This window comes from Micropterus salmoides, unplaced genomic scaffold (genome assembly GCF_014851395.1).
Source record: "Micropterus salmoides isolate LMB-PRFRI ecotype aquatic unplaced genomic scaffold, ASM1485139v1 Ms_hic_scaffold_8, whole genome shotgun sequence".
In the NCBI taxonomy this organism is placed as follows: domain Eukaryota; kingdom Metazoa; phylum Chordata; class Actinopteri; order Centrarchiformes; family Centrarchidae; genus Micropterus; species Micropterus salmoides.
In genome coordinates, this window is record NW_024044570.1 from 15,501,348 (window position 1) to 15,526,776 (window position 25,429).

The following is a 25,429-nucleotide window of genomic DNA, read 5'->3' on the forward strand; positions in this document are numbered from 1 at the left end:
TATGAGTATATGAGTGATGAGTCCAGAGGACATTCCTGAGTCCCGAGATGGGAAGTCAATTGAGGTAAATCAGTTATCACTTACGTCTAGCTCCCAGCACAAACTTTGTCTCTCACATTTGCCTTTGATTCACGACAAACATGAATTAAAACAGTTTTGTAATTTTGATGCCGAACCAAATGCTTAAATAAAAATAAAGTAAAATAAAAAACACAATACAAAATGTAAAAAACACAACAAACCTGAGACACATTTCTTTTAAATTCCGTTCGATTCTTTAGGACACGTTTCTGGGGAAACCGAATCCCTAAAAGCTGCTGTGAAAAGTATAAACGTGGCGTTTTCACTCAAGTGGGAGAGGGATAAAATAAAAAAGTCAGTAAGGTAATTATAGACAGAGGTTATGATACTGAGCTAAGGCTTTTTGGTCTTCATTAGCTGCATTTTGGCAACTACACTGTTCTACTGGTGACAAGGGAAAAGAGGTTTAGCATTGGTTCTCATGGTGCACTGTTCTGCTCTAAAGACACTTCTGAACCAACCATGTAAAGCTCTTTACATTTTAAAAAGTGTCCAACAGGCACTAAGGTAAACTGTGATCTGAATCTATGTTGTAGTCAGTTTGGAAGCTTATGATGTAAAAAAAATTAACACATTACACTGTCAAAGTAAAGGAAAACAAATGAATTGCTTCATATGTTGCAATTGATTTTTACCTAGAATTCATATAGTTCTTGTCTGACAAGAGAGGTATATTGTGTACTGTGTTGCTCAGAACAGATTTAACTGCCAGCCTTAATTTGGTCCCTTTGAGGAGGTGGAAGATGAAGAGGAGGGACTGTGTGAGGAGGAGAGGGCACTGAAACCACTTGTTCCTGCCAGAGTTACGTTCTGTGACACCACAGGAGCAGCTGACTTCTGGGCAAACAGCGTTCCTGCAATGCAGAGATCAGAGAGAAGATTCAAATTAGAAACAATAGACATTAAAAGGCTAAATGTATTTTATCATTTACTGCTGCAGTGTATAAAAGACAGTAAATACAGTAGTATTAAAGCTTAGTCACTGTAACTTACGTAGATGAGAAGATCATTACCACTCTCATTTCTGTACACTACATATAAAGCTACAGCCAGAAGGCTAGCTTAGCTTAGAAAATGGAAGCCAAGGGAAAAAGCTAGCCTGGCTTTGTCCAAAAGTAACAAATCCGCCTAATAGCACCATTAAAGATCACACATTAACATGTTATTTCTTGTATGTTTAAGCCGTATAAAACCAAAGTTGAAAAACGACAAGTTGTGGAAGGAAGTGACTGCTCCTAATAAAGAAATAGTGGCACATAATGCCCCGTAAAACCACAAATTGTTGTTTTTACTCTTACTGTGTTTTAGAGGTGCTGGAAGGCTGATTTATTTACCTTCTAACAGAGCCAGACTAGCTATTTCTGGTCTTGATGCTAAAGTAAGAGAATACCTGCTGGCTCTAGCTGCATACTTAAATATCAAAATCATTTTTAATTTTCTCATCTAGCTCTTGGAAAAAAGCAAATATGCATATTTCCTAAAATGTTGAACTATCCTTAGCATAACAGATTCTAACTGTGCTTATTACATAAAGTGAGATGTGTATATATAAGAGCGTGCACAATACACAATCAAATCAAATATAATAATAGAAAGGACAGAAAAGATATTCTAAAAGATGTTATTTAAAAACAATTTTAACACATTTAAATATACATTTAATAAAAAATACATGCATAGAAACACAGAAAAGGTCCAAACTATGTTTTCCTTTAAAAGTGATTTACTCACCTGAGTAAATGGTGCCATTGACCTCCACAGATACACTGATACTGGCTGCTCCATTAGTAGAGATACCCCGAGACAACTCCTGTTTGCTTTCTGTGTGAGAAAATTTAAATATTTCAGTTAATGGACTTTCCTAAAATCCTGTCAAGTAATGAAAAGGCTGGTATAATAACAGCAAAGGCAACTCACCATGTCCATTATTAAGTTTGTGATTCATGGGGTTGAAGTGAGAGGCAATGGCCAAGAGGTTTTGTTGGAGGGCCTGCTGCATGAGGCGTTGCTGCTCCTCCGCCAGCTGCATCATTTTCTTGTCTGGACTGTCAGTTGCAGCTCCTCCTGCTGCTGCTGCTCGCTCCAGCCTCTCTCTCAGATGTTCGAATGTGGCAGCTTGTGCCAGGTGCTGTTGCTGCTGCTGCCCCAGTGCCAGAGCCATGGGCAGCCGGCTGGGTATTCCAGGAGTGGACAGCTCATCTGATTGGAGAAAAAATAAAAGTAAAAAAGTAAAAATCTAAAATAATTTTTAAACATGGAATCAGAAGAACAGCAGACAGAAAAATGACAGCTCTTCATAAGATGCCTGAGATATTGAAAAATCTATGCAATTATAAATGTGTGTGTGAAGATTTAAATCACTAGAGGTCACAAGTATCTTACAGTCACAGTACATTCAGCCAGGGTAACAATTTACTTATGACTTAATATGATGAGGTGAGCGGTTAAAAAGTAAAATTGTTAAATTGTAATCTAAGAATCAATTATCTTCCAATAGATTAGTATAAAACAATGTGGAATCCAAGATGGATCATATTGGTCAGATATCAAATCAGTTTTATTATCTCGCTGACTCTTATGTTGAACACATAAGGGTGCGTGTGTGTGTGTGTGTGTGTTTCTGTCCGTCCGCAGATAATCTCACATAACACAAGACCCATCAGCCTAATATTTGTAGTGCACATTCATGACAGTATGCTCAAGGACCTCTTGTGGTTGAGGTGATTCACGATTTTGGAAAAAATTATTTTGTTGCTGTTTTATGTCGCCATTGACTGCTGACGCCTCACTCCTCTGAACCAGCCCGTGAGTATGTATGTTTGTTACAAACGTAAGCAGTGATAACAGTTGTGATAACACGTGAAATGACTTAAGACACTGTAGTGTTATTGATAGGTCAGGCCTGGTGGAGATCTGCACTCTACAAGTTACAAATTCAATACAGCACACAGTCTGGCATACCGAGGTTTCTCTTTAGATTTGGGCTAGCAGATGTATTCAGGCCATTGTGTCCAGTTGGGGTGGTTTGCATCATGGGCGAAGAGAGGACGGCGTGTGGAGCAGAGCTCGGGGAGGGAGAGTAGCGGTACAGGCTGTTGGTGTAGCTGGGACGTCGACCTTCTCTGCGATTACTGTCGATGGCAGTCTGCAGCTCACCTGGAGAACTCAAGCCCTTCTTCTCGCACTCAAACGGGTACAGATACTTCATATACCTGCAACGAAATGTTTAGCATGAGTCACGTGATCTGGTGCAAATAAGCCCTTTTTTGAAATAAAGATCATCTGGGTGTAACCGTATACTGTCGATGGGTGTAACCCAAGCGGCAACCTATGGGGCTGAAAACGAAGCAAACGCGGAAGTGCCAAAAACTGCATGGTCACTTCAGGCTATTACACAGCTGGCTTTAATAAGTATAAAACATTATAGCAAACCCAAAAGATAATGTAATAACTACATAGAACATTTTCTCTTAATGTAATTGATGTCTCTCCAATAAGGTTGAAAATAGAATTACATTAATGTGATAACATGCTGAATACTGTAATGCATTTATTACTCCAAAAAGGGCGCAGCACATGGTGTAAATATAGTGAAGATACAGTATGTCATTATTTTTCCTAATTATTGTTACTACTATACAGTGGATAGAAAAAGTCTACACACCCCTGTTAAAATGCCAGGTTCTTATGATGTAAAAATAACGAGACAAAGATAAATCATGTCAGAACTTTTTCCACCTTTAATGTGACCTATAATGTGAACAATTCAATAGAAAAACAAATTGAAATCTTCGAGGGGGAAAAATGAAAAATAAAAACCTTACAATAACCTGGTTGCATAAGTGTGCACACCCTCTTATAACTGGGGATGTGGCTGTGTTCACAATTAACCAATCACATTCAAACTCAGGTTAACTAGAAGTCATTACACACCTGCCATCATTTAAAGCGACTCTGATTAATCACAAATAAAGCTCAGCTGTTCTAGTAGGATTTTCCTGATATTGTCCCTCCAAAATTGATGAAAAAACGAAAAGAAAACTGGTCAGGGAGGCTTCCAAGAGGCCTACAGCAACATTAAATGACCTGCAGGAATTTCTAGCAAGTACTGGCTGTGCGGTACATGTGACAACTATCTCCCGTATTCTTCATATGAATGGGCTATGGGGTAGGGTGGCAAGACGGAAGCCTTTTCTAACAAAGAAAAACATCCAAGCACGGCTGAAGTTTGCAAAAACACACATCAAGTCCCCCAAAAGCATGTGTGAAAATGTGTTATGGTCTGATGACACAAGGTAGAACTTTTTGGCCATAATTCCAAAAGGTATGTTTGGCGCAAAAACAACACTGCACATCACCCAAGGAACACCATACCCACAGTGAAGCATGGTGGTGGCAGCTTCATGCTTTGGGGCTGTTTTTTCTTCAGCTGGAACCAGGGCCTTAGTCAGGGTGGAGGGAATTATGAACAGTTCCAAATACCAGGCAATTTTGGCACAAAACCTTCAGTGTCAGTTAGAAAGCTGAAGAGGAAGTTCACCTTTCAGCACGACAACAACCCAAAGCACACATCCAAATCCACAAAAGCATGGCTTCACCAGAAGAAGATTAATGTTTTGGAATGGCCCAGCCAGAACCCAGTCATGAATCCAATTGAACATCTGTGGGGTGATATGAAGAGGGCTGTGCACAGGCGATGTTCTCGCAATCTGACAGATTTGGAGCGCTTTTGCAAAGAAGAGTGGGCAAATATTGCCACGTCAAGATGTGCCATGCTAATAGACTCCTGTAATAAAATCAAAAGGTGCTTCAACAAAGTATTAGTCTAAGGGTGTGCACACTTATGCAACCAGGTTATTGTAAGGTTTTCATTTTTCCCCCTCGAAGATTTCAATTTGTTTTTCTATTGAATTGTTCACATTGTAGGTCACATTAAAAGCTGGAAAACGTTCTGACATGATTTATCTTTGTCTCGTTATTTTACATCATAAGAACCTGGCATTTTAACAGGGGTGTGTAGACTTTTTCTATCCACTGTACATCAGCTGAAATGTTAACCCCAATGTTTAAGGGGCTATATGTAATTTTTCAATGAAACCACATATTAATAAATCAAAATTTTACTTCCTTTTTGTCAATGGGCTCTAACCTCACATAGAAATGAAGCACACGCCTGTTTTCTCTTTTGCTTGCATCAGACACTATTCTGCTACTAATGTGAGGACACCAGGTCGGGATGTAGCCCTGTGCGTGCTTTCGAGCCATACAGTCCACTAACACCACAAATCAGCCAGCCCACAGCACAACATAGACTCCAACATAACTCCACGTAAGCATACAAAACAACACTAAAGTTCTGAGACTGAAGCCCATCAGACTAAACAAGATTCAGATGATGTTGAGTAAAAATACAGTGAACATCAGAATGGCTAGTCACCGAGACAATAAATTTAGCTCACCAGCTAACGTTATCCGGTGCAAAGTGGTATCGCTTTCCATATTACTTCACCAGCTAACGCAACCAATATAACTATCCTGTGTTCCACCGGTATTATGTCAAAGTGTTGATTTAGCCTGCAAGAAAGGATGCAACGGTACAAAGCAAATGTGGAGCGATTTGTTCACTAGCCTATAGTGATACAAGGCAGGGCAGCCAGCTAATGCTACATTAGCTCGGACCTGCTGCTGTTTGCTTCGTAACATTCAATTTAGATTTATTGTGGTTTTACCGATACTCAGGTACACAGCTTCTCCCCCTCTCAGTTGCTGTAACTAACAAGACCCACATAATATACAATACTGCAACAAAACGGCGACAACAACACAGAGCCTCTGGTGAAAGATACACAGAGAGACATTTACAGATAGTAACTTAGTAAGTTATTTACTGAAAAGCAGACAGGCAAGCTAACGACGATGTAGCACGTCAGCTAAATGCAGTAAATGTAATGTTATCATGACGAGCATGAATTAGTTCAACCTCAAGCTGCTAAAACTATTACTGTAAAGTTGCAGTGGGAGTTTACCCGAGTTTCTGGCATGTTGTGTGAAGCCGTCTCCCTGTATGTCTATAGCCGCTTTCATACTGCCTTTTTTCCACGGGAGGATTGTGCCAATATGTGGCTCGCTACACTGAATGAGCGAGGAACGTTGAAGCAACAGAGCCTGAACATGTCTGAAAGCGGTTGTGTTTCGGATTATGCTCGCTCATGAGTTCAAGCTAGCATGCGTACAAGCACACGACTGATTGCAATCCTCAAACCGCACCTCTAGTGGCCGCTGAAAACTACATAATGCCCCTTTAAGTAATAATTGCACTAATTTTAGAAAATTATATTTGAACCCATTTACAGACTTTTGTTTCACATTTGGACAAGCTATTTAATCACCAGAAAGTCTTCACACTGGAGCATGTTTTATTCCCCCGATTGTTCCTGAATAGAAAATCTGTCAACACAACAACCTTCTGAGCTTTTCTGCTACAAATGAGACGAGACACCTACTGGGTGCGGAGGGTGAAGGCTGCGCTGGTGATGGATGTGGGGAGGTTGAGACCTTTGGTGATCTCCCTCCAGATTTTCTTGTTAATAACCTCCACCAGGCCTCCCTTCTCTGTCACAAGCTTATAAAGCCTGTACAGGTCCAGCACCTGCTTCGCCATGATGGGAATGCGGTTCACAGGAGTTCCTGAATGAATCAGGATAAACACAACAAAATGTTTTAATTTTCTTTGAATTTTATTCCTCAAAAGTTTAAACAAGAGTGGTCTTGTAAAAGCATTGTTAAGGACAGGCACAAGGAAGAAGATGATTTGCCCAGTTAATGTTAGGTCATATTGCTTAGCAGGTCTAATCTGTGTGGTGAGACTTTTCTAACGAAGCTTATTTCAGATGGACGGGGGTGGGGATAGTTCCACAACAGCAGCTCTGTTGCTGCATTGATTTGAGCGCAGGGGGAGGGGTGCTTTTAGAGCCAGCAGTGCCTGCCAATCACAGGGGATGACAGCTAACCCTTCCAATCCTGATTTGGAGTAAAACCAATTAATGAAGTAGGCTAAAAAGAGGTTGTAGGTTGATTATTTGTGTTTAACATAAACACATGCCACAGACACACACATTTGCTATGGCCATGACCTTTGCACACATGAGTAAAGACTGCCGACCGTGTCCTGCTGCATCCACTTTTCTTTGACTGGGATTTGTTTTCAGAGCACCAAATTAATCTTTAACACACAGTGCTCAACACAGCTAGACAACTATAGGATTGAAAGTATAAACAAAAGTACATTGTTAATGCCTCAAGGCATTTCCATTGCAGATTGTAGTTTATGTTGAAAAGTGTAAAGTAGATTTTAGCCACTTTAAATTCAATGCAAAACTGAGAAATGATCATGAGCTTAATAAGTAGCATCCTAACACCTAAATAAATATATTTGGGAATGTTAACTTTATATGACTAGTAAAAGCTGTAGGGTTCATTTTTTGACCTGTGGAGCTTCAAGTTTGTTACCCATTATGCTATAATGGACCAATAGAACTGTTTATATCGCTTTTTATAAACTGTTAGTACAATCTATGTCCCCTGTGTTAAACTACCATCCAGTAGATAAAGGAAAACCCCATCCAAATTTGAGAAACTACTTTTTTAAAAATTGCAACCCTCCAAAGTTTGCATTTAAGGATTTACATTTATTTTCCTAATGTCTATTAACATTTTGGAAACAATCAGTTGTACTTCATCATTTGAACTCCTGAATGTATTAAAATGTCAAGTCCTTTACTGGTTTTATTGCGAAGCTATGAAAACAAGGATAATTCATGGAGATAACACAGTAAACTTTTTTCTAATTCTACACAAAACAAACACAAATCGGGTAGATCATTTTTAAAGGCAAACACTTTTCAGCTCCTCTGAAGTTCAGTCAGTCCTCAACTTTAACCTGTAGTTTAACACTCAAGTGTTTCGTTGCACCCACTTGCAAATTGCCATTCCATAATCAACACATAAACAACATCCCTCAAGAGCACCATTACTTTCTTTATTTGGTGTTGAAAGACTTGGGTTGATAAATTCAGAAAGGAACATTAATAAGAGCTCACTTAGCTACTCAAAAAAAAACTATACAGACATTTGTAAAGCTCTAACTCTGACTCTTACCTCGTTTCTGCATAAAGACAAAGAGGTCGTCAAGAAACTCCTTCCGTTGTGGGTCATTATCCAGTTCATAAAGCTATAAGTTAGGAAACAAACATTCCAACATGCCAGTCAACTGTTGCTCTGTGATTATTTCAGGTATGTTCTTGTTTACATACATCGACTACTGACCTTGGCAAAGTCCCTGGACGGTTCTCCTTTTACTTTTCCTCCGTCATTCTCCTCAGCCCAGATGGCGCTTCCTCTCTGTAAATACACCAACAAAGAGATCTATCAGTGTGACCTCCAGATTGTGACTGCTTATATGCGGAATGTAATGAGGAGAGCATGCGCAAAAACACAGGAGAGTTTAGAAGTTAATTTCCAATTGCTTATTTCAGACTAAAACTGGTTGTACATATGTAACTATACTATGGATGATAGTACTTCATCTACTGATCAAACATGCAGTACAGCCAAAGCATTATTAAAAAGATCATTAAACACAAACACACACTGGGTGGTTGTATCCTCATATACCAGTCCTATTTAAAGCTTCTCTTTATTTGTCATGTTTTCCCCAAGGATTCTTCCCACTCCCTGTGTCCAAACCTGTTTTTTTTCCCAGCACTGAAACCACTGTCGACTGCAGGACAGTCAAGACAGTATACAGCTGGTCTCTGTAAGCCTCTGGTTGCTGAACTGCCGCGTTATGTATACATAAATGCATGTTGCTCCACTGGAGTGTCTGCTTAAAGCAGGTCACAGACAGGAGATTAATGAAAAGTGCTATGCTCATTAGGTAGTTTGATATGACATGTTATTCCTCCACCATTCCTTATGAATAGTGTGTCTGTACAATAACATTGAGTAGATGATTTTACCCTCCAATCGTTATTCTGACACTCACATTACATTTCATTTATTTTATGACTATTGTTGATTTAGTTTTCTACTCTGATATCCATTATTGGTTTTCTTTCTGTAGGCCGGAATGAGGAGCATGCCTCTCAGTGCATGCATGCTCTTGTTTTATGTTAATCTGTTTTAAATTAACACAAGCATGTGCATTTTATACAACAAAAAATGTTTCTGTATTTAACTGTATTATTTTTCCTTGTATTCCCTCATAATGATTTTACTTCCCATTTACACTTCATCATTTAGTATGATTTTGTAAAAACATGTTAATTAAAACCAGTAACTGCATAAAAGTGGATATTGTTATTGTAATCTTCATTCAATTTAATTCTGAATGTCTATGTTGGTTTGGTCAAGTTTGCGTGTGTTCTACTAACTCTTGTAGTGGCAAAAGCTGGATTTGAGCCATTTATCCATTACTTTTAGATAATACTACTATCTATTTCAACCGCCACCATATTTTAAGAATTATTTTTAAATTAATTTAGCTACTCTGAGATCTTTCAACGCATCCTGTTAACCCCTGGTTCGAAATCACTGTTGCAAAAAACAACTTTTACTCAGAAAAATTATTTTCTATTCCTCTGTTTTCAGTTGTTAAACTGGTCAACCAGTATCCACTACAGCCCCTGTGGTGGCAGAGCCGTCAACACAACTAATGGGCTCAGCTTAGAATTTCTAATAAAAAGGACTTGTACTCCCCCGCCAGAAAGCTTATTGATGTGAAGGTAGATAAACATCCCAGTCTTTTCACCATCAAATGGAAATAAAACCCTTCCCCCCTTATTGATGAGCAAGTGAGACCTGCTGTGGATCTATTAACAAAGGGCTCTCAGTTAATTGCTCAGAGTTTTCACACATCCAGCCCTGGGAATCCTGATAGCATTCAGCACGTAGGTTTTTTTGGTATTGTTAAAACAGGCCAGTTTTTAATAGGCTTTGAGATTATTTTATATATTCAAATTACAAATCATCATATTAATGCATATTACTATACACAAAGTAATTCTCTAAGAGACTGTCTGTTCAACCAGTCAAGATATAAAAACATAATTCCACTACATTTGAATTGAAATGTCCACTTCACTTACTCAAACCTAACTGGAAACTACCTCTTATAATAAGCTTCATTAAAATCCACCAGCTGTGCCAGCAGAGCAACAGTGACATCTTATCCCTCTCGAAACCAATGAAACCGCGGGGGGGGATCAAATTTCTAATCCAAATTAAATTATCGGGCCTTTAGTCACCCGACCAAGTCAAGATAATTTATCTGGCCACTCGCTGTGTGGTAAGCTGGGACAGAACGATCAGGGGCTTTTCATCTCCACCCATGCTGAATTAAAGGACATACAGCTAGACCGCACACGAGGAGTGAACAATGGCTGTACAGCATGTCCAGATCTTCAAGGATGTTTAATTAATTAAATAAATTAAAGAAAAAGCTAAAGATATAGTAGGGGCACAAAGAGAGGTTAACAAAAGTAAATCATTATATACAGCCACCAATTAACTCATAAAAGAGCCCATTTCAAACTGTATGTAACAAAGGGAACTTATTTAAATGCAAGTCACAAAAAAAGCTTCATTGCAAACTATTGAGTCCTGTTTTGAAATAAATTCAAACAATTATAAAACAAACAGCGACATGTTTACATTTTAGCATTTTCAACTTTGTGTCTGGTTATGGACTGCAACCCATTTTACTATAACCTACTATGCTCAGTATCCCATACAAACCTGTTAGCAATGACAAAAAATTTTTAGCTTAATGTATAGCCTATGTAAAAATGAAATATTGTTAATATAGTTAATCTGACCACATACAAAGATGTTCACAAATCTTGACACAAATAGGTCACAGCAGCATCTCGCATACATTTCTTCTAACGATAAATTAAAAAGGTTCTGAGCTGTTTTTTGTGCTTTAAGCAATAGAAAAACTGAATCCAATCCATTTCACACACACATGCAATTTATTTTAACAGCCTCTCACAACTCATTACTGTGTTTTAACAGTAGAAATGTTCTACATTGCCCCAGCTGTTGTGTTGGGCCTGAGAAAAGGAAATGCATTCTCATTGCAGCAGCCATATAATGTATTGATTACTTGCAGCTGAATTAAGCTGCCATTTAGTGTTGCCAAGCGACAGTTAAATTATGCAAAGCTATCCACTGAGCTACAGCTACGTCAGCAATGAGTTTTATGGGCCTGGTAGGGTTTTGAAGAGGCCAATGAACACAACTTTTTGAACGATCATGGATCTTAAACCATAGTTTCACTCCACATGTAACTTTTACCAAACCCCAGTGACAGGTGGAAATAGGGGGGAAATAAAAGCACAAGAAAATATGAAATCTGTCTAAATAATGAGCAAGAGGTGTGTCTGATCCACTCAAACTACTGTAAGTAACTTTATAGGCAGTTACTTGCTGGTATGTTTAAGGCTGGTAACCCCAGCTGTCCCTCCTCCCTCAGGCCTCATTAATCATAATGTATTGTATTGAACTGGTGCCTTTTCAAGGGAAAATACACACAGAAGAACCAATCAGATTGGTCTCCCTTAAGAAGGAAAAAAAAAAATAAATCTATAAAAGGACAGCCTCTGTTTCCTATAAGAAGTCAAACATAACTGTTGGAAAACATACTTGTAAATACTAGCTTTGGATCTCATATTCAATACCATTTTTTTCGTTTTATTTCATGTTCATATATATATATATACAAAGAGAAACGTCCACCTCCCTACCCAGCGATTTCTTAACTATTGAAGCCAACTGTGTGCAAACATACACACTTGACGCTATTCCGTTTAATCCTCTGCTGTCTTTTTAACTTCATCACTATGAGACCTGAACTGGCCGCTTTGAACAGTCAGGCTTGGATCCCAGCCAAGACCAATTACCTCGGCTGGTGGCCAGAACTCCTTTTCAAAAGTGTGATACATGTGGTGAAGTATAACAGTGGGGAGAGATCGCTGGCCTGGCCAGTAGTTAATTAATTAAACACTATCAATTTCGGGCATCTTGCCAAAGGGACACGCTCCTTCCTCCACAGAAACGGAGGCAGACTAGGCAGCAGTGAGTCTGACTCTCAGAAGTCAACAAATAATAAGAGTATGCACACACACACCAAAAAGGAGAGTTACAGATGTTCATCTCCTCTCTGTAAAGCTGAATTGAGGTCTGGCTACTTCAAAATAAAGTTATAAATCACTACAATGTTGGCTGCTGCAATAAGAATGCATTTCCTTTTCTCAGGCCTAGCACAACAGCCAGAGCTTATCCAAGAGTGGACAGAGATATGACAATGGGATTTTCTGTAAAATATGGGAGCAAATGTTAAAAAATTCAATAGGCTATAAAAGGATGGCAAGAAAAACAATATAGTCTTGATTTGGGCAGTCAAAGATAACTTACTTGTTTACATGGTTCATCATAGCCCCAGTCAGCAAAGCCATTGGGTGATGTGAAGGCTTGTTGGCCAGCAAGAGACAGCCGCTCCTTCTCCTCAGGCTCCTGTTTTATTGCTGAAGGTGGCGATTTGGACATTTGCGTCACAGCAGACGACTGAGATGTGGAATAAGCAGGGAAGGGGAAGCCTGCAATCTGCTGGTGTCGAGGCTTCTTCGCCTGCTGATGAGGCCCGTTCTCCTCCTCCTCGTCTTCCTCGTCCTCATCGTTCTCTTCAGGCTCCACCATTTCCTCTTCCTCTTCATCAGAGTCTTCATCTTCCTCATCTGGGTCTGTTTTGCTGAGATGGCTGTTAAAAGCTTGTTGAGCTGCTTGGTAAGTCTGTCCATCTGCTTTGCCAAATAACGCAGAGTCTATTCTGGAGCCAGAGGCCCTCGCCACAGCAGCGTGTTGAGCAAACAGGAGCTGGGCTCGAAGAAGATGCTTTTCTTGCAGGTTCATCTCCAGTTTGGCCTCTTGTTGTCTCTGCAGCTGTTCCATTACCACCTCAAGCTTCACCCCACCAGGACTGAACTGTGGACACCCAGCTGAGCTGCCCTCCTCGGATAAGCTTGACTATGAACCAAAAAAAACATTTGACATATTGACACATATTTGACTTCACCTTCACAGTTTGATTAGGTGTTTCTGCTTGCATATGCTGCAGCAAGTTTCCAAAGTTATAAATAGGATAATGCAAACTGCATGTACAAAAAGGCTTTGGTAATTACATTTTTACCAAATAGTTGTTTAAATACTATATACTATGTATATATTGTTTGATGAACATTATTCAGTTGTTTTTGTCTACTAAAATGATTAATTTAATGTGCATGAGAGGCTGTCCACGGCCTCAGAAAGCACATTATTGGTGGATTAAAGTGAAACAAAGCTAAGTGGCTTGAGAGAATTCTCAACAGAAGATTACATTAGCTCAGTTGACAATAAATTAGAAGCAGGATACAAATGTTTCCCCCAAAATTTTCAGTGTCCTTGCCTTGTTAAAAGGCGTCCGTAAGAACGTCCTTCCATAGCCTATTTCTTCAGTTTTCTAAATGGAAAATCAACTTTATTTTCAAAACTGCAGACACATGCGAGCATACGACCTCCTTTAACAATTACGGAAAACAACTTACCCTGATCAATAACTAAAACAAAAACTACATCGTAATGTTCCTGAAAATGTCTTCATGAATCGTCACTGCTTTGTTACTGTAACAAACACGAGTGGGAGCGTAACCAAACAGTCGTCGACACTCACCATTTGCGCCTTCGAGTAATCCATCATCGCCAACAGGTCTTATCTAGTTTTTCCTTCTTTCCGCCGGCAGAAATAAATCGCATCGCATGACCAGTTTTTCTAAACTGAAAACATTCTTCTGATCAAATGTGAAAAACCCTCCTGTAGGCTAGTGTGGAGGCCGGAGTAATAGGAGCTGGAGGAGGGGTAAGCGATAATGCTGTGCGCTTTTACCTCGCTGGTCACTGCGCATGGAAACTCAAACATCTTGATTGTCTTTGAATGGCTTCCCCCCCTCAAACTAAGGGTTAATCAAAGGCCCGCCCCGTGCATAAATCTCGTAAAGTGGTCGTTTTCTTGACTGTGTCTCCGTGGAACTTTTTACATTGCAAATGAGTCTGACCTCTACACCCATAGAATACTTCTATTTAACTCCACTGCTAAAATTGGTTATAGGCTATTTCACAGCAGAAACATGCATTCTGGCTATAAAGTGGTGGCGTCATCAGTCATTGTCCTATTTTCTTTGGAGCAGGATTAAGTTGCCTACATTTACTGAGTAAAAGTGCCCAAAGAAAATGTAAATGGTTAGAGGCTGGCAGAGGTCTGACATCTGTTTAAGGTAAACATGTATGTGTTGTTGAAAATGTAAATGGTTAGAGGCTGGCAGAGGTCTGACATCTGTTTAAGGTAAACATGTAGGCTATGTGTTATAGTCTGATTAACTTTATCACTAAGTGCTAATTGGTTTCTTGGAGTCCAAACCAAAGATATAGCCTAGAGCTCTTTTGGCTTTTGGTTGGCAACAAAACCAGTGGTGGCCATCTAATGTGCTTTGAACAGCCTAATACCATATGTAACAATGCTGGAAATTCTGCTTTCATGTCAGCGGTTATACTGACACCCACTCCTCTACATAAAGCTGAAGGCACACACTGTTGACATGACCTTATTGGTTACGCTTATGGAAAGCGGTGTTATATACAGATGAAAAACCAGAGCTGTCTTTGAGTAAGTTTATTTCACCTTTGCAAATGGGCTCAAGGCATACAGAGATCTCCTCAGCTAAAAAGCAAAGACCTTCATGTGAAGGGGAGGGATGTAACATGTCACACATAGTTCACTGGTTCCTTGCTAGAAACAGCATCCTGCATTTCTTAACCACAGGTTCGACACAGGTTTCAGAGCGTTAAGCAGAGACATTGCTTAAATGAGAAATAAATTACAATCTATTCATACACTCGCAGTCAAATGGTGTATTTATGGGCTTGAAAAAGACACTTGCAAACACATCAGACCTAACTCAGTCATTCCTCTCAAATATCTAAACTTAAACTGAAATCTGTTCCTCTCATATAGACTCAGACCTTGTAGCAGGAGTGGTGAATTTGTGAATTAACAAGCATAAGCAGTTACTCCTCCTAGTGGTTTACTTGTATGGTACTGATTTATAAATCTCACACTATATCAGAGATGTTGAAATTGTTTTATCTAGTAATTATCGAAAATGTTTGAAACCTTCCACTCACGCTCAAATAGAATTTTAACATTAAGTACATCTTTTGTTTTTAATAAGAGAAGTTGAATAATTGTGCAGATTTCAACTACAATTTAGTTTGACACTGTAGGCCCATTGGTCTAAGCATTGCACAATTTTACTGAAGGTAGCATTCATGGAAATTAAGCAATATTGAAATAATCCATTATCCATATAATACAATCCATGTTAAATTATTTTTTAAATCCTTAAAGTCAGTGGACTGTAAGAATTGCCTAATTTCCACAAAGAAAACAACAGAAAAGTATTTTTAACTATCATACTTACTGTCCCTTCAGGCAATAATCCTGTTCCCTATCAAGTTTCATAACCATTGGTAAGCTATATTTAAATGAATGAAAAGCTATAAAAGCAACAAAAAGCTAGATTCTTATTCATCCTTGGTACTGATTATGAACATCAGATGCAACAATAGACTTATTAGAAAAAGTACCATACTAGCAAAAACAGCATGTGAAAAATCTTTTTGGACATGAACTGGAGCAGGGCATGGCTAGTTCCTTTCAGATTCTGTATCACAAACAAAATGAGAAGTGCATCTGAAAATATTACACAAAATTCATCCAACAAAACATGTATATTTCTAAACACAAATATTTTGAGTCTCTTAAATATGTAATAAATAAGTACATGTCAGTAGTCAAAATGTATTCAGATATTTGTCAGAAAAATTTATCTTTTTTTTTATTACATTGCTTTCTGATGTAGCTATAACTTCTCTTTTTTGTTAAATAAACTACATTGTTATAACTAAATTAAAAGAAATACAGTATTGTCTTGATAATAACATTACACCATTTGCCATTTGAACAAGTTTATTTTACCAGCATATACATTTTCCCTGAAATGAAAACAGATGTGATATAGCTTGAATACAGTAGAATGATTTTTTTCCATACATGTGAAATCGCTGCTCCCTTGTGGCAAAATGTGACTCTCACAAGAAAGTTCAGACACACACAGACAACACGAACAAAGCGACGCCCTGCTCTCCTTTAAAGCAAATTAAAATGAATGTACTGCTTCAATAAGTACTCAAACAAATTTAAAATTTCCCAAAACATACTTGTGACACTCAATAAAGATAGTTTCCTTTATTAGGTTCATCAATATTTTACAAGCAATAGAACTTAATAAAGGCCAAATTAAATATCACACGTATGAAGCAAACATTTAAGTACAAGGGTACTGCGTTCCATCATCTTTAGATCTGAAACAAACAAAACCTTTTTGTTAGATTGCCATCTTGCGACAAACCTGGTGGGAAAAACACACAACTGACCAGAGAATTTTAATACCTTCCCATCTACACTTTGTCAATGCCAAGCTCTTCAGGTGTAGAGATGCCAAGCTCCTGTAATGTTGGCTTCAGCTCTTGGATCAGGTACGGGTAGATCTCTTTATGTGGGCCGGCTTTGTCCTGAGGAAATAAGAAATGTTTACTGGCTTTAAATCAAGCATGTGGGGTGTTTTTCTACTGTTGTTTACAAACCAATAAATCGCCATCAACAGTCAGATAGCACACACAAGCCTTGCCGATGTCCGCCTGAGATCGTACGCCGGCATTAAATTTACTGCTCGGAAATACCAGCCAGTGGGCAGTGGTGTGTTTACAGTGAACAGCTGATGGAGTAACGCTAAATAATTGGTCCTAAGTTGTAGTTTTAAGTTTTCATCAGTCAGGAAGTTTTTAAAAGTCAATCTCCTCATCTCCATAACAAGCGTAACAGCTGATACCAGTTAATAAAGCTCGTTAAAAATAGTGTTCCTCTGACGCTCAGGTGGATATAGACATGAGTCTGGCCAGCTGATAGGCAGGTCTTGTCAGCTGGCCTTCCAAACTGTCGCAATTTTATTTTTGTGTTGCTTTCTCCGTGCTGGACTTATTTTAAGAACTTGATGGCTTTATCCAGTTTGTTATTATATTTGTAACTTTATCACGTGTTTCTCCATTATACTCCCACACAAAGAAGTCTAGTCCCACACAGCCTAAATCAGCTGGTTAATTTGCCTAATCTTCTTCGGTGGAAACACAACAATTCATAGTTTTCAGTCACGTGACATGCGCTGTGACCACCCAGCATTTCCAGCAACTCTAAGTAACAGTGTGTGGCAGGCAGCGGAAAATAACGTCTTTTTGCCCTCCATGGGAGAGTTTTCCTTGGAATTTGACGTCACGTGAAAACTATGAATAGGCTAAAGGAATCTTTTAGTTGCTTGAAAAGATGTGCGGGGACTTTTGGTCAAAACGCGGCTTAAAGGTCTTTTAACACGGGAAGCGACACTCTGCCTGCGTAGTCGCCTGGCCCCGCGGGGCTTCTCATGTGAACAGACACAGATGCCTCTCATTGAAAATGAATTACGAGGCATGTAAATCGCTTCCCGTGTGTAAAGGCCTTTAGAAGCTGGTCTTTTTTCCTTACCTTCACAGCTTCCAGAATTCTGATTGCGCTCGCCAAGTCGTTTAACCTCCGACAGGCTCTCAGTGCTGCCTCAAGAATCTTTGGCTCAGGTACCAGATCGTAACCAATCAATGTGTTCATCCCTGGAAGAAGGAATAACAAATTTTAGTTGGAGAACAGAGATATTTCGTATTTCATTAATTTTGCCTGTTGTTTAAAGGATAGAGCTGGTAATTTTCTATATTTCTACTATGTGAATAAATCCCACAATTAAACTCAAACCAATAATGAACTGATCCCAATAAAAAAGTATTTTCTATGTAGCCTGATACACTATAACATACTTACTGTGTAACATGTTCCTTCATTATGATGAACATGGGCACTGTAGTTTATTTTGTATTGATCCCACACACCCACCACCATAGAGCCAAAAATACTCATTAGTGCAACTGTACCAATGTGTATTAATCCATGGCTGAAAACAGTTCCCAATAATTGCAATATTTGCTAAAGGCTACAGTGTCCAAGCTGTTTTAGGAAATTACTGAGCCTGTCTCAAGAATGAAATTTTTGTGACCTGTTTTAAAAAGCTTTACATCTTCAGTAGGAGCCAGTGGGCTTAGGGCTAAGATGGGAAGGAAAGTCAGAAAGTACTGAGAAATAATGCTGGTTTTGGTCTTCTCGTGGGATTTGTCAAAATTAAAAATATGGAATAACCCCTACCATGTAATTAAATGTTATGTAAATGTAAGTGCTCCGTACTTGTATAGCGCCTTTCTAGTCTTTTCGACCACTCAAAGCGCTTTTACACTACATCTGCATTCACCAGTCACACACATTCATACACTGAGCCTAAGTGCTCAAACGGAAACTAACATTCACACTCACTCATACACTGGCGGAATAGGGGCAATTCGGGGTTCAGTATCTTGCCCAAGGACACTTCGACACGCAACCAGGGGGAGCCAGGGATTGAACCGCCGACCTTCCGATTAACGGCCAACCCGCTCTAGCTCCTGAGCCACAGCCGCCCCGATATCTCAATATACAAGTTAGAAACCATTTTTTACAGTTAAAAAAACAACCATATTTGCCACACAACTTCTTGACATATGTTTTTGTTTAATGTTCAACCATTAGCCATTATCATTTCTCACCTGATCAATATCACTGACATGATAAAATACTACAATGCATCTACAAATACGTTTATGTGTCTGACAAGCTGTCAGACTCTGGTGCTCACATTGGACTGTTTTGTGTTTTGGACCCCAAAACACTGCAAAGGTATTTATAATACTCTGACAGGATTTTATTACACAGTGTCAATCATTTTATCTTTAATAATGAGGTAAACAGTAGAGATACAGTGTTCACGATACAAAATAATTGCTAGAAATTTGTGTTTGCACATATTTAATTGGCCAATGCAGCACCTTAGTAGATAACATTGTACCTGGTTCAGCCTTTATTTGCTAGACAACCCTGAGTTTTCTTTTGTCAGACCCCTCTGCGTTAGCACCCAAACTGCATCGATGTAGTGTTTTGGTTGATTCAAATGAATAAAGGGGCAGCTGTTTTGTTTTTTCTCCACAGAGAGCTATTTTCAATCTGAGCGTGGCCTTGACCAATCAGGATGGCACAAACTCATCAACTAAGAGGGTTGTATTGACTATAGCTGGGTGTCAAATCTAAATAGTCCAGAAAGTGTAAGTAGCATGAAGTATTAAAAACTGTCAAGTACCAAAAGCTGGCCCTAAATCTTGTACAGACTGGTACTCGTCTTTACTACTTTACTGTTTTCTCACAGTTTCTGATTTGAATCATATTTACAAGTTTATATACAAGTTCTTGTATGGCTACTTATCTAACATTTAACATTTGAAAAGTTTGGATTCTTTTGTTAAATGAATAATAATATACTGAAAAAGAATTGATTCTGTTGCTGGAACAGTTTTGAAGGTAATGGATTTGCACTAGTATTGAAAAGTTATGTTGAAAAGTTAAAAATTACACGGTCAACCGTACACATACCTTTTCTCAGCTCCCATGCATCAATGTCTGGCTTGTTGAAATAGGTGACCCAGCGAGCATCAAACTCCTCATCTGTCTCCTGCTTCCCATGTGAGTAACACCTTGAGGCCAGAGGGGCTGCACAATGAAAACATTATTTAGCTGGACAACCTATTATCAATAAAATAAAGAGCTTACAGAGTCATCTAGCGTCAGGTAATGTAGAAGGGCAAACACAGCCAAGATATCTAACGCTACACTGAGTGAGGAAATAGGACAAACACTTTATAGTGCAGCTGGATCACTGCCAACGGCCTGACATGACCTAACTGTTACATACTGCACCTACCAGGTTGAATACACACTGACAAACAGTAAAGGTATATTTAAAATATTATCCTTGTGATATATTTAAGAGGATGTGGGAATCATACACTCTGCATTTATTTAACATAGTTTACGTACATCTAATGTTACATCTGCTAAATTTAACTTCCCAAACAGGTAGGTTTTAGCTAAATTATCACGACGACATTAGAGATTGTTATTGTCTGCGTCAAACAATACTTTGATATCAAGAACACTAACGACTAGTACAATGTACACAGCAATACTAAATTAACCTAGTTAGCATGTTAGCATCAGGAGCAGAACCACAGGGCCCCTGGTTCAGCCTTTCAAATGGGTCATGGCAAGGACACAGACACCACCGAGCTGAACACCAGGACATTTTCAGAGCAGCACATACCCAGGATATGTAAGTAATGGAAGTATTGAACGAAAGTCTACACAATCTGACTGAAACATTAACACGTTTAACAGTGCGGCGTGTATTTATAACTGATAGTTGACACCGGCTACGCTATTATCAGCTAGCTAGCATAGTCGTGCTAGCACAGCAATGTGCCGACAGCCACCTTGACTTCCGCTACAACTTCGACCTGACAGTTTCAAACGCTACCAAATTACATAATACCATTCAGAAGTGAACCCATACCTTGGCATCCGGGTTGCGTACGGGTTAAACTCCGGACACCGGAGACCGAGAGTCGGACGGCGGCTCTGAACATGATGGGGGACAGCCAGCTACACGAACCGGTGAGATTTGGCAGGAGGAAAGCAGCGCCGCCGACTTGTCCAAGCGTCACGTACGCGATACCGTGGGGCGCATGCGCAAACGGCAGCGCATCGATGTATATATCAGTATTGTTGAACCACTGATTCTGACTTTGACCTAGACACAATATTTTCTATATGTTCGGACGTGTTGTACCCAGTGAATCAACATGTTCATGCATACATTATTATTCTCATAGAGAGGATGAGTAATTATGTATCCAACGAAGGTTAAAGTCAAGGGCAACTGGACTTGGTTGAAGATACTGGAAGACGTTTCGTCCCTCATCCAAAGGACTTCTTCAGTTCTGACTGACTGGCAGGGAAACTAAGTAATTATGGGATATATTTTATTGGACGCTATAAATGACACCAAGCTGAATACTCGCAGCTACTATAGGGGAGACCAGTGAAGGTTGTAGCATTTTTGACATTTGTGTCTGTATCTCTGAGCTCCTTAAGCCAGTGCGTTCAAAATGTGATACAAACTAGTTACACGGGTGTGCTATTAAACTGTGTTATCTCTGCAACACAGACAGAAAATGCATGGTTTAGTGTTAAACACAAGGAGTAAAACATTACAATTCACCCCGTTGTCTGAGTTAGTTGTAACATACCCTGAGGTGAAATGTAACATTATGTCATAAAGAATATGAAACATGATACTGAAAGCTTTTTATTCAACTTCACTTATATAACACTAATTATTTTTTAACATAACTGATGTGTCACTGTGTGTGTGTGTGTGTGTGTGTGTGTGTGTACTCGTGCATATTGGGGTGATCCAAGTATCTTATTTACTGTCATAGTAGTGACATAGTAGTGAGTGTGTTTGTGCTTGTTTGTCATGCACGTCACAATGGTGACAGAGATATGGTATTCCTAGAGTGCAGGCTTCACAGGCCTGCAGAGAAGCCTATACAAGACTTACAGTCTTACACTACCATGCAAATTTAATAATAAAATAATTAAACATTACCGTGTGCGTGTCAGAAAACATATAAATGCAACTAAACACTTTCTTGGAGTATGTCGTAACATTTTCATTGTTGTTACAACTAACCCAGACACTTCTAGCCATGAACTAGTTTACCTACAGCTAAAATATTAGCACTTACAATTTGCATGAAAGACATCTACATAGACTAGGGCTGGGCGATATCGACCAAAAAGTCATATTCGGGTACTGCAGAACTCCGGTATAAAATATGTATCGGTATTTTCTGCGTTCGCTGTGTGTGTGTGTGTGTGTGTGTGTGTGTGTGTGGGGGGGGGGGGGGGGGGGGGGTCTCTTCACACTTCACAGACCTAATGTACCTCTGCTGCAAACAACAGTGTACCCTGCTTCTTTCGGTCTCTCCCTGTATATCTGCTCCAGTAACTTTCTCCATCAGTAGTAGGCTATGTTGTATAATGGTATTATGTCGGAAAAAAAACAGAACTTGTGTTCTGGACTTTTCCTCCCGCAACTCCATTCACAGCAGCAGCTGCACAGCATGTTAGCCTTTCAAAACAAAACCAAGTGGTAGCTGACAAATTACATCTGCACTATTGTGTTCAATGTCGCTTTACCTGGTCCATGCTTGTAAAATATCCACCGTGTTGCGACTTAATGCTACAATGTGTCGCCAAATATACCTTGGCGGCCTTTAATATACCTGGGTGGCCGCCAAAGTAAAGTGTATGTGTGGGAACCTCAAAAATATTTTTTGGGATTGGCTGTGCCTGCCTCATGGTGCTACTTTTTCTCATGTGAAATAAAAACTGAACTGAGCATTGCAGAGTAAAACTGGGGATTTGTAACTTGTTCCCGATTGGAGAAACTGGACGTGTTACAACTTACCCGTGTTACAACCATCCCTGGTCTCCCCTACAACACCATGCCAAAATTGATACCTGATTAATGTCACATTGACATTACTTTGAATTAACCTGTGTATGAAAATGTGCCGTACAGATAGAGCTTTGCCTTAGCCCCTAAAGCAATATCATATTTTTAATAAGGGTGACCTACTGGCTATAGCCTACTCTGCCAGGATGAGAAAGAGAGAATGGGAGTTAAATGGCTGTGGTGTTGCATACTACTGTATTATTTTTACATTTCACTGTGCTGCATTTCATCTTAATCTTACCTCATGTACATAATAATCCTGCACAAAAATATTTATTTATTCCTGCATCCTTTGCACTATTGCTTCACTACACTATTGTCTTGCTGTCTTTGAATTGTGTTGCGTTGTTAATGGTTGTGTGTATGTATGTGATGTACAATGTAGTTTGTGTGTTTTTGTTTATGCTTGTTCTGTGTATGTACATTGAGAGCAATGTAAGACCAGAGTCAAATTCCTCGTATGTGTACACATACCTGGCCATTAAATGTGATTCTGATTCAGATTCTAACAGGAAAAAAAGTCTGCCAGGTGACAGGTTTTGGAGGTCAATTTGTAACCCACAAACATCAAGTACAACACACAAGTTGAGATGCATTTCCAAACTAATTCATTTATTGATGTTACATCCATTAAAAGAAAGTGTCACTATGAAAATAAACCCATAACCAAAATATTCTGGTCCTATGAATCATGGTAATGTACAGGAAAATGTAGAATACAGAATGAGGGCTATTAATGCAAACCTTGATGTTCATATTTACAATGACTGTAACCAACTTTGTGTACTTTTGCTGTGCTTTGCTGATCAATTGCATCCGAATAATGGCTGATATAATTAATATGTAACTACTACTGTGACCAGTTATATTGCTGATAATATTAATTCAAACAAAACTTAATAAAAACTTAACAAAGTAATTAAGTTTAGCTAAAAACATATTTAAATTTCAACAGGCACATGTATTGCTACAAATCATTCATGACCATATAGTAATTCTCAGTGATGCTGTATACTGATGCAACCCTATAGGTTATGAATTGAGAAAATGTCTTTCATTTTGGCCATTGGAGGCAGAAGCAATTTTTCACTTTAGTGGTGGAGTACCTTACACAAACATTAAAATAAAAAGTTCATATACCGAGGTATTTCATATCAAACTTGATTATGCTAGAAAGAGAGATTAAAAAACCCTCTCTTTAAAGCTAACAAATATGTATTCTTATATTTCTCATGATGTAGTAAGACATTCATGGAGAACATACACTCTAGTCATCCAGACAGACTCTCTTGGCTGTGTGCTGTGAGGAGGGACTGTGCTGAGCTGGCCTGAGTAGAGCTCTATTACTCTCTGCATCCTCTGTGGGAACACGCAGGCTATGGGGGGGTTGGTATCCAGGCTCTTGGGAATCCAGAGGGTCTTTAGAGAGCAGGATACAGATAGCAGGGACTGTCCTTTGCATGGTTATACCTGGTGCTCCCTGTTGTGGACTCTCCCAAATCTCATTCACCATCTTGTAGTAGAGCTTGGACACCTGGTGGAGCCCTCCCACTTTACGTTTCAGAATCTCCACACAAGTGATGGTCTTGGTGACTCCTCTACCTGAGCCAGTGAAGACTACCTGTCTCAAGGATGTCCCATTGCTGTCCTTTCCCTCCCCTTGCAAGCGAGCTGTTGCAAACCGCAGCAAATTGCGGATCTTGCTTCCTTCTTTCACTCGCATGTGCAGGATGTCTGCTGCCATGCCGGGGATCGGATAGGGACTGCTGTCCTGTGTGCGGCTGACTATCCTGAAGTTGCTCTGGCCAAGTTTTGGAGACAAAGAGGAAGATGGGACATCAGGGTTGAATGAAGCAGACTGCAGTCCCATTACAGTACTGCTTTCACCATTTGAACTCTTTATCTGACCCCTGGGCTCAGTCATTTTTTAGAAAGCAGTGAAATACCAGCGCAGGATGCTGTTTCTGAGTTGCAGGCTCTGATTATTTGCATACATCCCTTGAGATCGGTAGCACATTTCTTGTTAATTTAGAAAAAGATATTAGAAACTGTAATCAAAACTTATGACGTATCTTGCTCTTCTTTCTGTCCTCTGTCGATATTGCATTTCCATGTTGTCTTCTGAGCACTGAGATGGCAGCCAGCAGTATGAAGAGGATATTTCTTCCTCTAATCCCATTGACGTGAAGGAAAAGATGTCCTAGCTCTATTCAGCACTGAGGACAGCTGATGCCAACAAACACATATGAGGCACAGAGAGAGACATGTAGAGTGGGACATAGTGCTCTTAAAGGCACATGCAACATTTAATAATGCCTATCACATTCTAGTTGGTTTTGGAGGGAAGCTTTTGTCAAACCCTCTAGGGCTCAGAGATTTAATTTGTCCATGTGGTTGCTTGAATTAAATGGATGAATAAACATGAGTTAATGAGATTTAACAGGGCATGTAGTTGAAACAATCCTTTGTTTTACCTGAATTCGTTTTGATTGTTGACATTCTTAATGTGCCTTTTGTCACAAATATTGCACCAATCTACAATCTCACTGGGGTTAGAAAATAATACAATAGGCTACTTAAGGCAACATACCATTAGGGCTGGGCGGTATATTGGTATA

General features: G+C 39.3%; 3 protein-coding genes across 3 annotated transcripts; all 3 read right to left on the bottom strand.

Moving 5' to 3' along the window:
• Nucleotides 1-225: 225 nt before the first annotated feature.
• Nucleotides 226-14,074, bottom strand: LOC119894350 (AT-rich interactive domain-containing protein 3A-like). Its single transcript, XM_038707050.1, has 9 exons — nucleotides 13,850-14,074; nucleotides 12,556-13,164; nucleotides 8,407-8,481; nucleotides 8,239-8,311; nucleotides 6,585-6,768; nucleotides 3,043-3,293; nucleotides 1,999-2,280; nucleotides 1,813-1,902; nucleotides 226-935 (listed from the first exon to the last, which is right to left on the bottom strand). Exons 1-9 carry the CDS (start codon nucleotides 13,874-13,876, stop codon nucleotides 796-798), a joined length of 1,731 nt encoding a protein of 576 aa, XP_038562978.1. The 5' UTR covers nucleotides 13,877-14,074; the 3' UTR covers nucleotides 226-795.
• Nucleotides 14,075-16,183: 2,109 nt separating this feature from the next.
• On the bottom strand, nucleotides 16,184-20,959 carry LOC119893947 (cytochrome c oxidase subunit 5A, mitochondrial-like). Its single transcript, XM_038706366.1, has 5 exons — nucleotides 20,802-20,959; nucleotides 19,826-19,942; nucleotides 17,810-17,931; nucleotides 16,685-16,806; nucleotides 16,184-16,596 (listed from the first exon to the last, which is right to left on the bottom strand). The coding sequence occupies exons 1-4, from the start codon at nucleotides 20,872-20,874 to the stop codon at nucleotides 16,693-16,695; spliced, it is 426 nt and encodes a 141-aa protein (XP_038562294.1). The 5' UTR covers nucleotides 20,875-20,959; the 3' UTR covers nucleotides 16,184-16,596; nucleotides 16,685-16,692.
• A 3,119-nt stretch (nucleotides 20,960-24,078) lies between these two features.
• On the bottom strand, nucleotides 24,079-24,735 carry LOC119893772 (ribonuclease P protein subunit p25-like protein). The gene has a single exon (XM_038706107.1). The coding sequence runs from the start codon at nucleotides 24,733-24,735 to the stop codon at nucleotides 24,079-24,081; it is 657 nt and encodes a 218-aa protein (XP_038562035.1).
• Between the last annotated feature and the right edge of the window lie 694 nt (nucleotides 24,736-25,429).

Bases quoted from the DNA above. Each gene is read 5' to 3' on its own strand.
- LOC119894350 (XM_038707050.1), bottom strand. From the start codon at position 13,876: ATGATGGATTACTCGAAGGCGCAAATG. The intron at 3,294-6,584 runs GTAGGTGTCTCG...ATTTCGTTGCAG, and splicing joins GCCTTCACCCTCCGCACCCA to GTATATGAAGTATCTGTACC. The intron at 2,281-3,042 runs GTATGCCAGACT...TTCTCCAATCAG, and splicing joins AAATCTAAAGAGAAACCTCG to ATGAGCTGTCCACTCCTGGA.
- LOC119893947 (XM_038706366.1), bottom strand. From the start codon at position 20,874: ATGTTCAGAGCCGCCGTCCGACTCTCGGTCTCCGGTGTCCGGAGTTTA. The intron at 19,943-20,801 runs GTATGGGTTCAC...TTCATTGTGCAG, and splicing joins TACGCAACCCGGATGCCAAG to CCCCTCTGGCCTCAAGGTGT. The intron at 17,932-19,825 runs GTATGTGTACGG...TCCTTCTTCCAG, and splicing joins TGCATGGGAGCTGAGAAAAG to GGATGAACACATTGATTGGT.
- LOC119893772 (XM_038706107.1), bottom strand. From the start codon at position 24,735: ATGACTGAGCCCAGGGGTCAGATAAAGAGTTCAAATGGTGAAAGCAGT.